At 37.2% G+C, this 13969-nt stretch overlaps 1 protein-coding gene across 2 annotated transcripts in view; it reads right to left on the bottom strand.

The window, feature by feature from the left end:
* Positions 1-2225: 2225 nt before the first annotated feature.
* The window catches only part of HPSE (heparanase), a 34321-nt gene continuing 22577 nt past the window's right edge, over positions 2226-13969 (bottom strand). Inside the window, exons 6-12 of one of the 2 annotated variants that reach the window (XM_055312913.1) lie at positions 13902-13949; positions 13341-13434; positions 12339-12445; positions 11110-11224; positions 9554-9672; positions 8805-8951; positions 2226-3807 (exon numbers count right to left, since the gene is read on the bottom strand). In XM_055312913.1, coding sequence (XP_055168888.1) covers positions 3648-3807; positions 8805-8951; positions 9554-9672; positions 11110-11224; positions 12339-12445; positions 13341-13434; positions 13902-13949 — 790 coding nt within the window. In that variant the 3' untranslated portion in view covers positions 2226-3647. Of the gene's footprint in view, positions 3808-8804; positions 8952-9037; positions 9219-9553; positions 9673-11109; positions 11225-12338; positions 12446-13340; positions 13435-13901; positions 13950-13969 lie in introns of those variants that run through there. The other variant, XM_055312914.1, reaches the window with a different exon arrangement.

The following is a 13969-nucleotide window of genomic DNA, read 5'->3' as shown; positions in this document are numbered from 1 at the left end:
GGATGTTGGGTGTTGGGCTGAAGGTTCCAATCTTCTAATAATACATGGGTTAGTTCCTCTGGCAACCAGCCCCCATTCCTTTTTTTTTTTTTTAATTTTATTTATTTATGATAGGCACACAGTGAGAGAGAGAGAGGCAGAGACACAGGCAGAGGGAGAAGCAGGCTCCATGCACCGGGAGCCCGACGTGGGACTGGATCCCGGGTCTCCAGGATCGCGCCGTGGGCCAAAGGCAGGCGCTAAACCGCTGCGCCACCCAGGGATCCCCCAGCCCCCATTCTTGAGGACTTTCCAGAAGTCTCCTTGGAGTGAGAGTGGTATACATTGTCCTGCCTCTGATGAAAGGAACTCAGGGGAGGTTCAGAGAAAATGGAAACCTCCAAAGTGGACCACTGTTCCCCTGCACCTTGATGCAAAAGTGCTCTTCCCAGATGGTCCTGAAATGATCACCAATGAGAGTGCCCTGGTCTGGAGTTAGGCTTCTAGCTTCCTCAGCGGGCTCATTACTTTAGAGTAATCATTAGACTTGTCATCAAAGCAGTTTCTGTGTTTGTTGGAGAAAGAGCCCTAGAGCTGGATTGGGGTGGGGGTAGGGAAAGGATGAAGGTCAAAGTCGAGTTTGTGGGTTCGCTATTTTGTTTGATTACACTACCACTGAAAGTTATATGAGAGAGCAGCAACTTTCCATTACTAATGCCCTGGCATTTGCAGTTGTTGATAGAATCCTTCAACTACATACAATTTTCTCTCCTTAAACACTCGTGGAACTTTGTTTTTTCTGTTTTACAAAATTTAAGTAATTTTCCTTTGTATCATACTAATTTTATGTTCTCATTTTGATTGAAAACCCCTTGAAGTTAGATATTTAAGAAAATTTAGCAAACTACTTATTGAATTCTTGTTTTATGAAAGCACTGTGTTTAGCACAGGGTATGTCAAGGGGGAAAAGTCCTATCGTCAAGGAGCACACAGACTATTCATTTAATGTTCATTAATATAGGGCCACCTGGGTGGTTCCGTTGGTTAAGTGGCTGGCTCTTGATTTCAGCTCAGGTCATGATCTCAGGGTCCTGGGATTGAGCTCTGTGTGGGGCTCCATGATCAGCGAGGAGTCCACTTCAGAATTCCTTCCCTCTCCCTCTGCGCCAACCTCTAAAATAAATACATGCATACATAAATGTTTTTAAAATATTCATTAATATATAACTGAGAGCATTCCTTTCTTCATATAAGGATGCCCCCAGTTTTTCACATAACCATCTGCCACTAGTAAGAGCTCATTAGTGATAGTTTTTAAAAGACTCTTTAAAAGTAATAGGCAATGCCTTCTCAGGTTGAAATATCACTAACTTTTTCTATATGTTAAAAATAAAAATACTTAAGCTAGTTTCAAATTTGTTCTTCGCTGTCATTAAGGAAACATCTGAGTGGCTACGGTGTGCCAGACAATATGCTAAGTACAGGGAATATAAAGATGATTTAAGATACTGTACTTCTTTCTTCTGAGCTTAGAGTCAAGTTAGAAAGACATATGGATACAATTAAAATGCACCATAAGTGCCATAGTAAATGTACAACTCCTAAAGGGACAAAGAAATAGGACTAAGTCTACTTAAAGTATGGGGGAGTCGCGGAAACTGATGTTTGAGAGGGTCTTCATAAATGTGAAAGTTTGCCACAAAGAGAGGAAAGTTAGAAGATCGGTCTGGATGGAGAACAGACGGACCATCACCAAAAGTTGAGGGGACTGTAGGTTCAGACCCCCAGCCAGTGTGCAGGCAGGAGAAGAGAATTCTTGGCAAGAGTAAGAGTTAAGGCTGAAGAAAGAGGCAGGTGCCAGGCTATGGAGCACCTTTCTGTGACTATAAGAAATGGGGAGCCATTTAAAAATTTTAAGCAAAGTCAGAGAGAACAATTAAGAGATGGTTATAATAATACCAGTGATAAATCAGGCTTTACATTTATTAAGTGATAGAGGGGACAAGGAAAAGAAAAATAGATGGGACAGGACTTTGATCACGATTGAGTCTACCTGATAAGGGAGGAAATTGTGTTTGTACCTGATGATCTCTTTGCTTCAAGGTCAGCTCTTGTGTGGGGGAGGCGGCAAGGACAGATAAAGCCAAGTGCTGAAGTAAAGTAAGGCTTGCAAATGTAGGGATCTGCAGGCTTAAGGTTCCCCCCCCCCCAGGCTTAAGTTTTATTAAAAGAATAATCGTGCAATATTGAGGTTATAAAAATTACTTTATTTCCAATGTGAAAATATAAAAACTACTTATATATAAAATTTAGGGGTATCGAAGCATCCAAACTCTAGGTTCTGTCTTTAGCTCCTTATATATGTACTTAAATTTAATTGAGACAATATTCATAGCAGGCATAAATATAAAGAGAATTATATTTCTAAAAATTAAGATACAGGAGAAAATAATACCTTCCATCAGTGATAAAAGCACAGAACTATGGTTGTCAGTGCCACAGACTTCCAAACACCCTGTCCATTCCAAAAGATTACTAGGAGACAATTAGAGGGATTTCATTGATGTTGATAGTGATGGGGAGAATGGCCATGTGACCCATTCCTGACCAATAAGACATGAGGAAACATGAGGAAAGGTCCACTAGGTCTACTGAGAGACCCTCTGAGAAAGGATTCTTCAGGACTATGAAGGAGAGGAAAAAAAGTTGCTCATCTTTCTCTGACTGCTGCCGGGTCTGAATGGGTCCATGGAATAACTCCAGCCATCATGCATGAGCTTGAGAATGAAGCCAATGCTAAATGTGACAGAGCAGAGAGATGGAAAGGTGCTGGTTCCTTGGTGACATCCTGAGCCTGCCCTACTTGAACTTCTTATTATGTAGGGTTATAAATGTCCTGATGGTTTAGGCCATTTGAATCAGGGTTTTCTGCTACTTGCAGCCAAAAGTTTCCCAACTAAAACAAGAATTAAAGGTAGATGAAAAGTAAATATTAACAGGTGGTTATAATAATGTATTTCTCCTTTTGGGGAGTCAATTTCTTTTATAGTCACTTTAAAATTTCATTTCAAGTTTACATAATCCAGTCCCTCTGAATTGTTCTTTTTTCTTGTACTATCACTTCTAACCATCTGTCCTCTCACACAGCATTGTTGACAAAGACAGAACAGAGAGAAGAGAAGCAGCAGTTGAACCCAGCTGCCTGTTTAGGTGCAAAGAGACTGTCTCTCATGTATAGGCAATTTGAAGATTGTGGCAGTAGACTCTTTCCATAGAGAGAGCATATAGAATAGATTCCTGCTATCTTTTAATAACTGTTTTTTAAAATAAAAATAACTAAGCACTTTCTTAAAGTTAATCATATAGCCTTCACTTACTTGCCTCCTGGCTGTATTGAGAGCACCCATATACCTTTTTTAATAACCTTAAATAAAAATAGAACATGCAAAGCACTAAGTGTAGTGTTTGGCGCAAGGTATTATTAGCAGTGGTCTACTTAGAACAAAAGACTCCATTAAATCTAGCACTGAGAGTGTCCCAGTGGCCCTAAAGCCCTCGCTCGTTGATTTGTAATGTATCTGCTTGCCTTCCTATAGCTTGGATTTTGTTTTCCTCTTATCAATACATTTGAAAATTTCAATCTCGCGGCTAGTGTAGGCTTTTCCTTTTCAGATGCAAGCAGGAACTTTGGCATTTCTTATCACAAAAAATCCATATGAGAAAGCTGGCAAGCCCAGTGAACTCCCTGGGCGGAGAGATTTTTCTGTTAAAGCAGGGAGGGTGTGATCATCCACCATCTTCAGAGTTTGACCATTGAGTTGAACAGATCTGTAAAGGGGAAAGATACATCTAAGTTAGCCCTAGTTGTGTGTGCTCTACAAAAGTCGTGACATTGTTTTAAGATCAAAAAACTTGTGACAGCTTGTATTATATAACTTGTATTTCTGTCTATATTGGGTAAATGTTTGACCCAGATGATCTCTAAGCTATACTGGGAGAGCTGAGTCATTGTGACAGAGACCATATGGCCCGCAAAGCCTGAAATACTTACTATCTGGCCTTTTACAGAAAATGGAACACACATAATCTATACTAGACACAATGACGGAGGTATCAAAAGGACAAACATGACATAACTTCTAGATTTGTGGCAATTTGATTTGCTGGTAAATAATTGAAAATGTTTTTTTATACAAGGCAAATAGATATATAGAATGGGATGTAAATTTCACAAATTTAACATTAAAAATGGCAGTGAAACTTCCTTATAACTATGCCCATAAATCCTCTAAGTCCCCTTCCCCCAGGTGATATGCATTCATTTGCATATCTTATGTTGTTAAGATATTTTGGTAGAATATATATTGCTGGAGTGAAACAAAAATAATTGTTTCACTGAACCACAGATTCCCCAAAAATGTATGTTTTCTTTGTGTTCTACTGTTGGAATTCAAATTTAAAACTGAGTCAAAAATGTGAAAAATATTTTAAGGACAAGTATTATTTTTATGTGTATTTATTATTTAAGTCAAATTAATATAGGCTCACAGCAATAAATCCAATATAAATAAGAGCTTATAATGAAAATCTTTAGCCGGCTTTTAGCTCCACTGATAAGTTAATTCCATAATTCTAAACATCTTATATTTCTATAATCTTTTTCTCAAGCACTTTTTACATTCTGACGTTTTTCCAACAGGAAAAAAATTTGTTGTTGAAATTAGTTAATGTCAGAGTTATATGTATGTCCTATATGTGATACATGTAATATATATAGAACACTTACAGGAGTTCCTTGAATATAGTAAACACTGAAAAAGTATTATCATTATTCTGATGAATAAATATAACAAAATAACCTTCTAATTCATCATAACCATTTTTAATATTTTGATGTATATTCCTTCATCTTTTCATCTCTTTTATGTACATACATGCATATTTTCATTTAAACAAGAACAATCATACAGTATATAATCTCTCAAAACTTGATTCTTTTTCCCTTAACACATCTGAACATTTGCTCACACACATCTACTACATCATTTTAATAGCTGTACAGTATTCCACTGTGTGAGCATATTAGCTTAGTAATCGTCTAGTGTTAGACATTTAATTGTTTCCAGTTTAGAATTATTTTAATTTTCCTTTTTAAACATCTCTCAAACTTTATCCTCACTAAGTATCAGTCAGCAGAAAAATTGGTTTCCATTTAAACTTGGTTAGATGCCCAGCTCTGGTTATGTACCAACAGATTTAATAAGATAACCATGATGATGCTAGAGGCTACCAAGCCTGCCCTGCATTTACACTTGGTCCACATGAGCATGAGTTCTGTTTTAGTGCCTATATCACATCCATTTTTAGATGGGATGGGGGAGGAAAGGCCATGACCACCATCAGGAAACCACAAACATTAATAGGCCTTGAAAATACTTCTAAATGCTAGTAGTAAGAGCTGTTCTGCAAGAAATTGAAAAACGTTTTCAAGAGTACCTGAACAAATTTCAGAAACGCTTTAGGAGAGGCCACAGGGCTTAAAGGTAAATCTCATCATTGTAAATTAATAGTGCCATGGGTTCAGATGATGAAACATGGGCAAGATAATACCCAAGACCATCTGGCTACATTGTTTAATTAGCTGTAAAAATAGCTAAAGGATGCTATCAATACATTGAGGAAAGCTGAAAGCATGTTGATTATTTTTGCACTGGGCTGGGTAAGTGAGGGTAGGTTTTATTAGAGGGTAGTATCCTGTTTCATATTTTGAAGTCAGTAACATGATAAGAAATAGAAGACATGCTTGTCAAGTTTCAGATGAAATAGAGCTGAAAGGAATTAGCAAGCAAGAGGAATCTGAATTAGGGATGCTGGGCAAAATTTATCTGAGATAAATATAAAATACTGCTTTTATGTTAAAAATATTCTCTCAAATATTTACTAAATGCCTACTACACAGGACCATCTGTAGACACTATACAAGTTGTTCAACTAAAGAATGTTTTTTTGAAAGATGATCATTGTTTAAGCCTCTGAGGTCATTAGAATGAACAAGTTTGTAGACTGTTCACAAATTTAACATTAAAAATTTCACAAATTAAACATTAAAGTTTCACAAATTTAACATTAAAAATGGCAATTACACAATTACACTCATCAAACTTATCTGGAATACTTCTGCAACATTTTATTTTATTTTTTGCAACATTTTATTTTTTTATTTTTATTTTTATTTTTTTAAACAATTTTTTAATTTTTATTTATTTATGATAGACATACAGAGAGAGAGAGACAGGCAGAGACACAGGCAGAGGGAGAAGCAGGCTCCATGCACCGGGTGCCCGATGTGGGATCCGATCCCGGGTCTCCAGGATCGCGCCCTGGGCCAAAGGCAGGCGCCAAACGGCTGCGCCACCCAGGGATCCCTTTTGCAACATTTTAAAGAGAAAAGTGTAAGTAGTGGATACTCATCAAAGAGAACTTAGGGTAATAGAACATGATCCATAATTTCACCAGTTCTCCATTATTAAGCATGAAATGTGTGATCAGAAAGCAACAGGGTCTGATAAATACAGCAAAGAAAAGGATCATTGAAGAAATTGGGCACATTAAACCTGGAGAGATCAATCTAATTGTCCTGCAGCTATTGGAGTTACACTGGAGAAAATTAGATATTTGGCATCATTACACATTAAGGGTAGTGAATTCAAGTGCTCACAAAGCCAAGGAATTTATATGTGTAAGTGCAGTAGGGCAGGGTCTCAGAGATAACAGGGTGATGGAGGGACAGAAGAACCTGTCTAAAGTAAACAACCCCAATTCAACTCCATCTACTTGGGAAAACAAGCCCAGAGTTCCAGAATACCTGTCTTTAAATTTTAAAAAATATATATTTATTTACTTATTTAGAGAGAGAGGGAGGAGGGAAAGAAAAAGGGAGATGGGAGAAGAGAATCCCAAGCAGACTCCCTGCTGAGCCAGGATTCCTAACCTCATCTGAGGTTACAACCTGAGCTGAAACTAAGGGTTGGATGCTTAACTGACTGAGCCATCCAGGCGCCCCTGGAATATCTTTTTTTTTTTTTTAAGATTGTATTTATTTATTTTTTAAGATTTTGTTTATTTATTCATGAGAGACACAGGGAGAGAGGCAGGGACACAGGCAGAGGGAGAAGCAGGCTCCCTGTGGGGAGCCTGATGAAAGACTCCATCCTGGGACCCTGGGATCACAACCTGAGTCAAAGGCAGATGCTCAACCACTGAGCCACTTGGGTGCCCCTCGAACATATATTTTTAAAGAAAAGCTAGAAATCCAGATATTTTTGTAGTTATCAATTTTTAAATGTTGACAACTTTGTAAACATAAAAATTAACACAGAGTGCATGCCAACCTCCCCTACTAGGAAAAAAGAGGGGGAAAAAGCCCCCTAAACCCACTTGTACACAGGCATGAGGTGTAGTTTCCGACCTCTGCTCTTGAGGACAGAACCAAAAACAGCAGATGAAAGGCAAGAGAGAGGCTCGCCTTCCCCTCACCAGAGAGGATGGCTGCCTGCCTGGAGAGGCTGGCAGATCCAGCAGAGGAGGAATCAAGCAGAGCTGAATGGCCTGAACTCCCCATTGAAGGTTGGACTAAAATATCTCTATGCTTTTCCAACTCTACAACTATTATTCAATTATTTCAGAAAAGCTTTTTCCCTGTCAGCATCAGACACCAATATCAGCATCAGACATAAAAATATCCGTTTCAGAAAGTCAGAGCCCAAATAGAAAAAGTATCTGTTAACGAAATATGCATTATTTACATTAGGGCGGAAAATGATTAAAATGGCAAGAAAATGGGTTAAGTAAACCTTGGTAATTTTACAAAACATGCAGTCCATAAAAACGTCTACAAAGGTTTTGTATGGAAAGACATTCCTGGGTACCCCCTCTTTCCCATTAGAGGTTGTATGATTACAGTTGTAAAATAAAGCATAGGGAAAAAAACAAGGAATGGCATCCAATGTTAATGATGTTTGTCTATGGAATGCAGGTCTTTGGGGAAACCATGCTTACTGTCCTTTTTCAGGTTCTGATGCTGATTATTGTGGAAAACATCTCTCATACAGCATTTGCAAAGATGGGAGAAGATGGTGAGAATTTTGGAGATTCTTATTTTTTTGCTCCAATGTGAGAATAGTCATGATGAAAGGAGCTCCTTCCCAACACAGAATCTTACAGTTTGCATGCCTGCCTCTTCAAGGCTCATGGTCATTTTTGGGTGTTCTGTTGAATATGGTATTTTATAAGACATAACCAATGACTGGCTTTTAAAACTAAAATGTGTTACAACTAACTTCAAATTATCCACCTAACAGCTACACTCCTAGACATTTTTTTCTTACTCTATCCAAATAAAAACACTGCTTTAACACTGTAAGAGAATCACACTCAACTCACATGGTGTAATATGTACGCCAACCCCAATGCTCTTAGTAGCAATTATACATAGGTATGTTTTGCTTTAATGACTGTGTTACCAAGAATTACAAGTTTTGTAGAGCAAATAATTTAAATGCCTTGAGGGCATTGACATATCAAATTGTTCTGAAATGCAAACTACTCTGTAAGAGAATGGCTAATTTGTGTTCATATCCTTCTGCTTAGGACTCTGGGTGACTTATACCTGTATTGATAAATATTCATATATAAATTTCCCGAACATTAAGAATTGTTAGAACTTGAAGTAGTTGACTTTTTTTTTCTTCCTATCAACACTTTCTATTCTGATAAACATCAATCAATTTGGTGAAAGTTTGAAGTGAAAAAGGAAAATCACTCACTTGGAAAGTAACTCATCAGGTCCTAGAGGTTGTATGAGATACTTGTCCACTTGTTTGTCAAATAGATGATACGGCAACTGCAAGCGTTTGGTGACATTATGGAGGTTTAAGGCATACAGAGTTAAATCTCCTTCTTTATACCTTGGGCTAAAAGCAAATGGGTTAGCTCAATAAAAATATTTAACTTAAGCAATTAAAAGCAATTACAAACATAATCATGGTTACTAAGTATTGGTGTCTATGATGATGGGTCCTCCTTTTATCCTTCATGATTACAGTTGATGACTGATGTGGTCCTATTTGAAAATATGATTGAAACTATTGCTCCTCATGCTACCATTTTCTGGATTAGAGCATTTTGGGATCTTTGATGCTTTGCCAGGTGGAGTTGCCAGGAAGCTGGTCAGCCCAACCCTGTTCAAACATAGGAAAGTTAAATAATAAAAAGCAAATTTTGTGTGTTCCTATGAATTCAAATCATAAACCATGCAAACAGGAGCTTTTCTTGCCTTATGAGAAAACTAAAACAAACAAGAAAATTGAATCTATTGGTACTTTTCAGAATTTCTATGTGAACCATTCATTCTCCTACTCCCTAGTGGGTCCTCACTATTTAAAGAGTTTCCACTCACCAGAAATCATGTGTGGCTTTATTTTGGCTAGAATTATTATTTCAGTATAACCCTTTCAGGAAGGACATTTTACTGATTAAAACTTGTTTACTGGTAAAGGACGTGTTACACACTTACTGATTGACATTGGTGCAATGAAGGTATACTCGAAGTTTACTTCTGTCTGGACCTTTCACACTTGCCATGAACACATTGGTGCCCACGAGTTTCTTGAACAGAAGAGATAGCCAATAATCCTAATGCAGTGGTTGGGGAGAGAAGGAATCAAAATAGATCTTATTTATTTCTTTACTTAACAAAAACAGTGTGAGCAAATAATTAATCCTACAATGACTGTTATCCTAGAAGTATTTAAATGGAATACATCTTTGGATCCATGGTCCCACCATGAATCCGAGGGCAAATTTTTATTTGCTGCTTTTTATCATTGGAGGACTATGTTGGTACAATTCAGAGGGTCATGACCACTAGGAGATATATTTCAAGAACGTTATTCATTGCTGAGAGAGTTTAAATATTCTTTATCATCTATCACCCAAGAATTCAAAGCAAAGCTCAAAGCAGAACATTTAGATATGCACAAGTACACACTCCCACTCAAAGACAAGTCTTTACAATACAATTTCTACCTACTTAAGAGATTAAAATAATTTCTTTTTTAAAAAGATTTAAAAAAATTTTAAGTAATCTCTATAGCCAACATGAGGCTCAAACTCACAACCATGAGATAGTGTCCGTCCCCTGCTCCACCAACTAAGTCAGCCAGGAGCCCCTAAAATAATTTATTTTAGAACCTTATAACCCCCCTTCCTGGGTAAAATAATGGATTAGGCAACAATCCTTACTAGCTTTAAGGTAAAAAAATATATATATATATATAGAGAGAGAATCAGACATTATGTGATTCTTGTTGGAAGCACATCACATCTCCTATGAAGAATTGCTACAAAACATATCTCTTCCAAGTGGCTTTTGGGATCAAAAGCCTACATTCCTGATTTGGCACCAGATACAGTTGCAGGTAGGGTGAAAATGAGACTTTATTCATAAATATCTTGAAGATTATAAACAAAATAGCCAATTTTTAGGGTGAGATTTTTGAAAAAATAAATTATAATTTCACGACAGAAAAGTTTTGAAGTTTTGGATACTGTTAGTAATTTTAACTTTGATTTACTTTGCAAAAAAACATTTCTTTTTTAATTAATTAATTGTGTGCAAGCAAGGGGAGGGGCAGAGGGAGACAGAGAATCTCAAGCAGACTCTTCACTGAGTGGGAGCCTGACCAGACTTGATCTCTGGACCCAGAGATCATGACCTGAGCCAAAATCAAGAGTTAGACTCTTACCTGACCGAGCCACCACGGCACCCCACAAAGTTCTGAGTTCGTTATCTTATGAGATTGGAGTCATTAAATTTGAAATTTTCCTTTAAAAAAAAAAATCCCATGTGGCGCCTGGGTTGCTCAATTGGTTAAGCATCTGACTCTTGATTTTCACTCAAGTCATGATCTCAGAGTCATGAGATCGAGCCCCATATGGGGCTTCTACTTGGTGTAGAGTCTGTCCCTCTCCCTCTATTCCTCCCCTTGCCTCTGCACTTGTGTTCTCTCATCAATCAATCAATCAATCAATCAGTCAATAAATAGCAATGGGAAAATAATGATCACTTACAGGTAAAGGTTCGAAGTTTTCATCTACTAAGTGGTAGTTTCCAGCTCCAAAGAGCACTTGCCTCATCACCACTTCTATGCCCATTCTGGCCGACAGGCCCAATTTATCCAGCCACCTGCAAAAGAGCAAGGCCCAGCTCTCTTCAGGTTTGGAAAAAAAAATCAATTCTGATTATACAACTATTCTGATTGATTCATCTATGTGGGAGGAATTGACAGGAGACCAGACAAGTGGTATAAATTATAAATAAGCCAATCACATGAAATGGAGACTATCCTTCCCTTCACATGTTCACACGTGTGAGCATGATAATAAATCATAGAATACTATTAATATGCCATAGGAGTTCCTTTCGAGGTAAGAAAACTTCTACAAAGCAGAGTAAACAAATTCTCACCCCACAGGCAATCATTCATCTTGCTGGATACCCTCCCCACCTCCCCAAAACCCAGGCCCATGTGAGGAAGAAAAGGCTGAAGAAGAAAAGGCAGTTTGTAGTCATCAGTAGTAAAATATGAAATAAGTAGAATCACACCTAGACTTTTGTGGCTATCTTCCTCCACCCCTTCCATCTTTAGCTGATGGCAAAACAAACATCTTTATTCTTATCTCTTCTCATGCCCCCATGAGCAAAAATAATTTATTTTTTTATTCTGGATTTACAAGAATTAGGAGGGTAGGAGAGGAAAGAGAGTAATTCTCAGTGTAAGGTTATAGAATTCTAGATTAAGAGTGTTAATAGAGTTCTGGAATGTAAGTAAACCAGTTGTTTAAAGCAATCAAGTTTGTGGTTGGTTGGATAATGAAGGTGATTTAGTAAGTCTTGAAACTTATTGGTAGCTCCTCACACTTCAGACTCTAAACTCCTTGGGAATCTATGAATAGAGCCACATATACATAAGGTTTCTTCTCAGACTTAAGCCTCTAGAATATACTCTTTTATGATCTCTTTCAGAGTAAGGAAGCCTTGGCATATTTATGGGCCATAATTAAGGAACAGCACTTCTAATGCAATTCATTCATACAATAATTAATTTGGGACACCCATTAAAGATGTCCAACAAACTTTAGTAAAAGATTTCCTTGCAAAATCTGGCATGAATTTTGGCTCTCAGCCATAGAAATGGGCTTTGATCAGCTTTCTGGGTGATGAGCTGTTTCAACATCCTGTAATAAAAGGCCAGGAGAATGTTGCAGCCTAATCCCCAAGGCGGTGCTGTTTCACTCACATAAAGCCAGCTGCAAAGGTGTTGGACAGCAAGGGTGCTCCACCCCCGTATGCTGAGCTTGTTTCTCCTAACCAAACCTTCTTGTGGGGGCTGGTCTCCTCAACAACCTATGGAACAGGAGATTCCCTATTATATTTGTAAACAAGCTGACCAACTACAGTGATAAAAATAAATGACATTCAAAACCTTGTATTCCCAGACTGATTTGTCCAATATAGTTACAAAATGTGTTTGTGGTCATTTAGGTCTTGGGCAATTTACTTTTATTATAATACTTAGTGTAGAAGGAATTTAAATAATCCCATTCCTATTTGAGGCGGGGCTTGGAGAGTTAATTCTACCAAAGACTATTGGAAGTGTTTTTAATTTTTAATTGGGCATACATAGGAAACACATAGGATGCTAAGGGGGACGGAAGGTGAATAAGTATCTGTTATCTAAAGAAAAACATGTAAATGTATATACACATGGAATCTAGAATTAGCTAGACCACAAAATAAAAATTCTGGCTTTACAGAAGTCTCTCCTTATCTATGGTTTTGCTTTCTGCAGTTTCAGTTGCCTGTGGTCAACTGCAATCTAGAAGCAGATGGTCCTCCTTCTGACCTATCATTAGAAGATTGCTAGTAGCCTAAAGCCACCAATACATATGTCATTCACCTCACTTCATCTCATCATGTAGGTGTTTTATCATCTCACATCATCACAAGAAGAGTGAGTGCAGTATAGTAAGATATTTTGAGAGAGGGAAACCACATTCACCTAACTTTTATTATAGTTATACTGTAATAATTGTTCTATTTTATAATTATTGTTGTTAATCTCTTACTATGCCTAATTTATAAGTTAAACTTTATCATAAGAATGTATGTATAGGAAAAGTATATATAGGGTTTGATATAATCTGTAGATCCAGACATCCACTGAGGGTCTTGGACTATATCCCTTAGAGATAAAGGGGACTACTCTCCTTAAAAAAAAAAAAAAAAAAAAGACTATTACCTGGAAAATCTTTTGCACAGTTGAAGTAAAAGTGTCCAACACATCAGGGTTTAGGAAATCTTCTTTTGTAGCAATTCGTCCATTCAAGTAGTAGCTAAATTATTTGGAAAATATTCAGAAAAACAAACCATACTTCCTGCTTTTAAGTTAATTGGCTAACTTGTTCTCCTTTCTACCTCTTCACACCCCTCTGTTATTAAAAAAAAAAAAAAAAGTCAGAACTTCTAGCAAGAAAAGACCAAGATGGAAGGGGATAGTCACAATTGCAGGTTCTTATAGGTTACCTGTTCTTTGGCAAGCATATTGATTTTAGCTACTTACCTGCCCCACGATTTAAATGATAGTGTGTTTTGATCTTATAGAAACTACCATATATTTAAAATAAAGTTTAAAATTTTCTTTTCTTAATATTAAAAGTCTAGTACAAGCTGCTTGAGATACTATTTGTTTCTTATTTGAACTATGTCAATTAGTAATTAAATGGAAATAATTTTTTGAAAACTAAGCAGTAAGTAAAGCTAGCATTAGTTTCTCAGTACTAAGATCAGGTGACATACTTACTGGTGCCATGTAACAGAATCAATCACTTTTCCTCCAGCCTTCAGGAAACTGGAAAAAAAATCCATTAT

Source organism: Nyctereutes procyonoides, unplaced genomic scaffold (assembly GCF_905146905.1).
Source record: "Nyctereutes procyonoides isolate TBG_1078 unplaced genomic scaffold, NYPRO_anot_genome, whole genome shotgun sequence".
NCBI classification, from domain to species: domain Eukaryota; kingdom Metazoa; phylum Chordata; class Mammalia; order Carnivora; family Canidae; genus Nyctereutes; species Nyctereutes procyonoides.
Note: the sequence above shows the minus strand (reverse complement) of the source record. Positions and strands in the feature narration are given on the sequence as shown.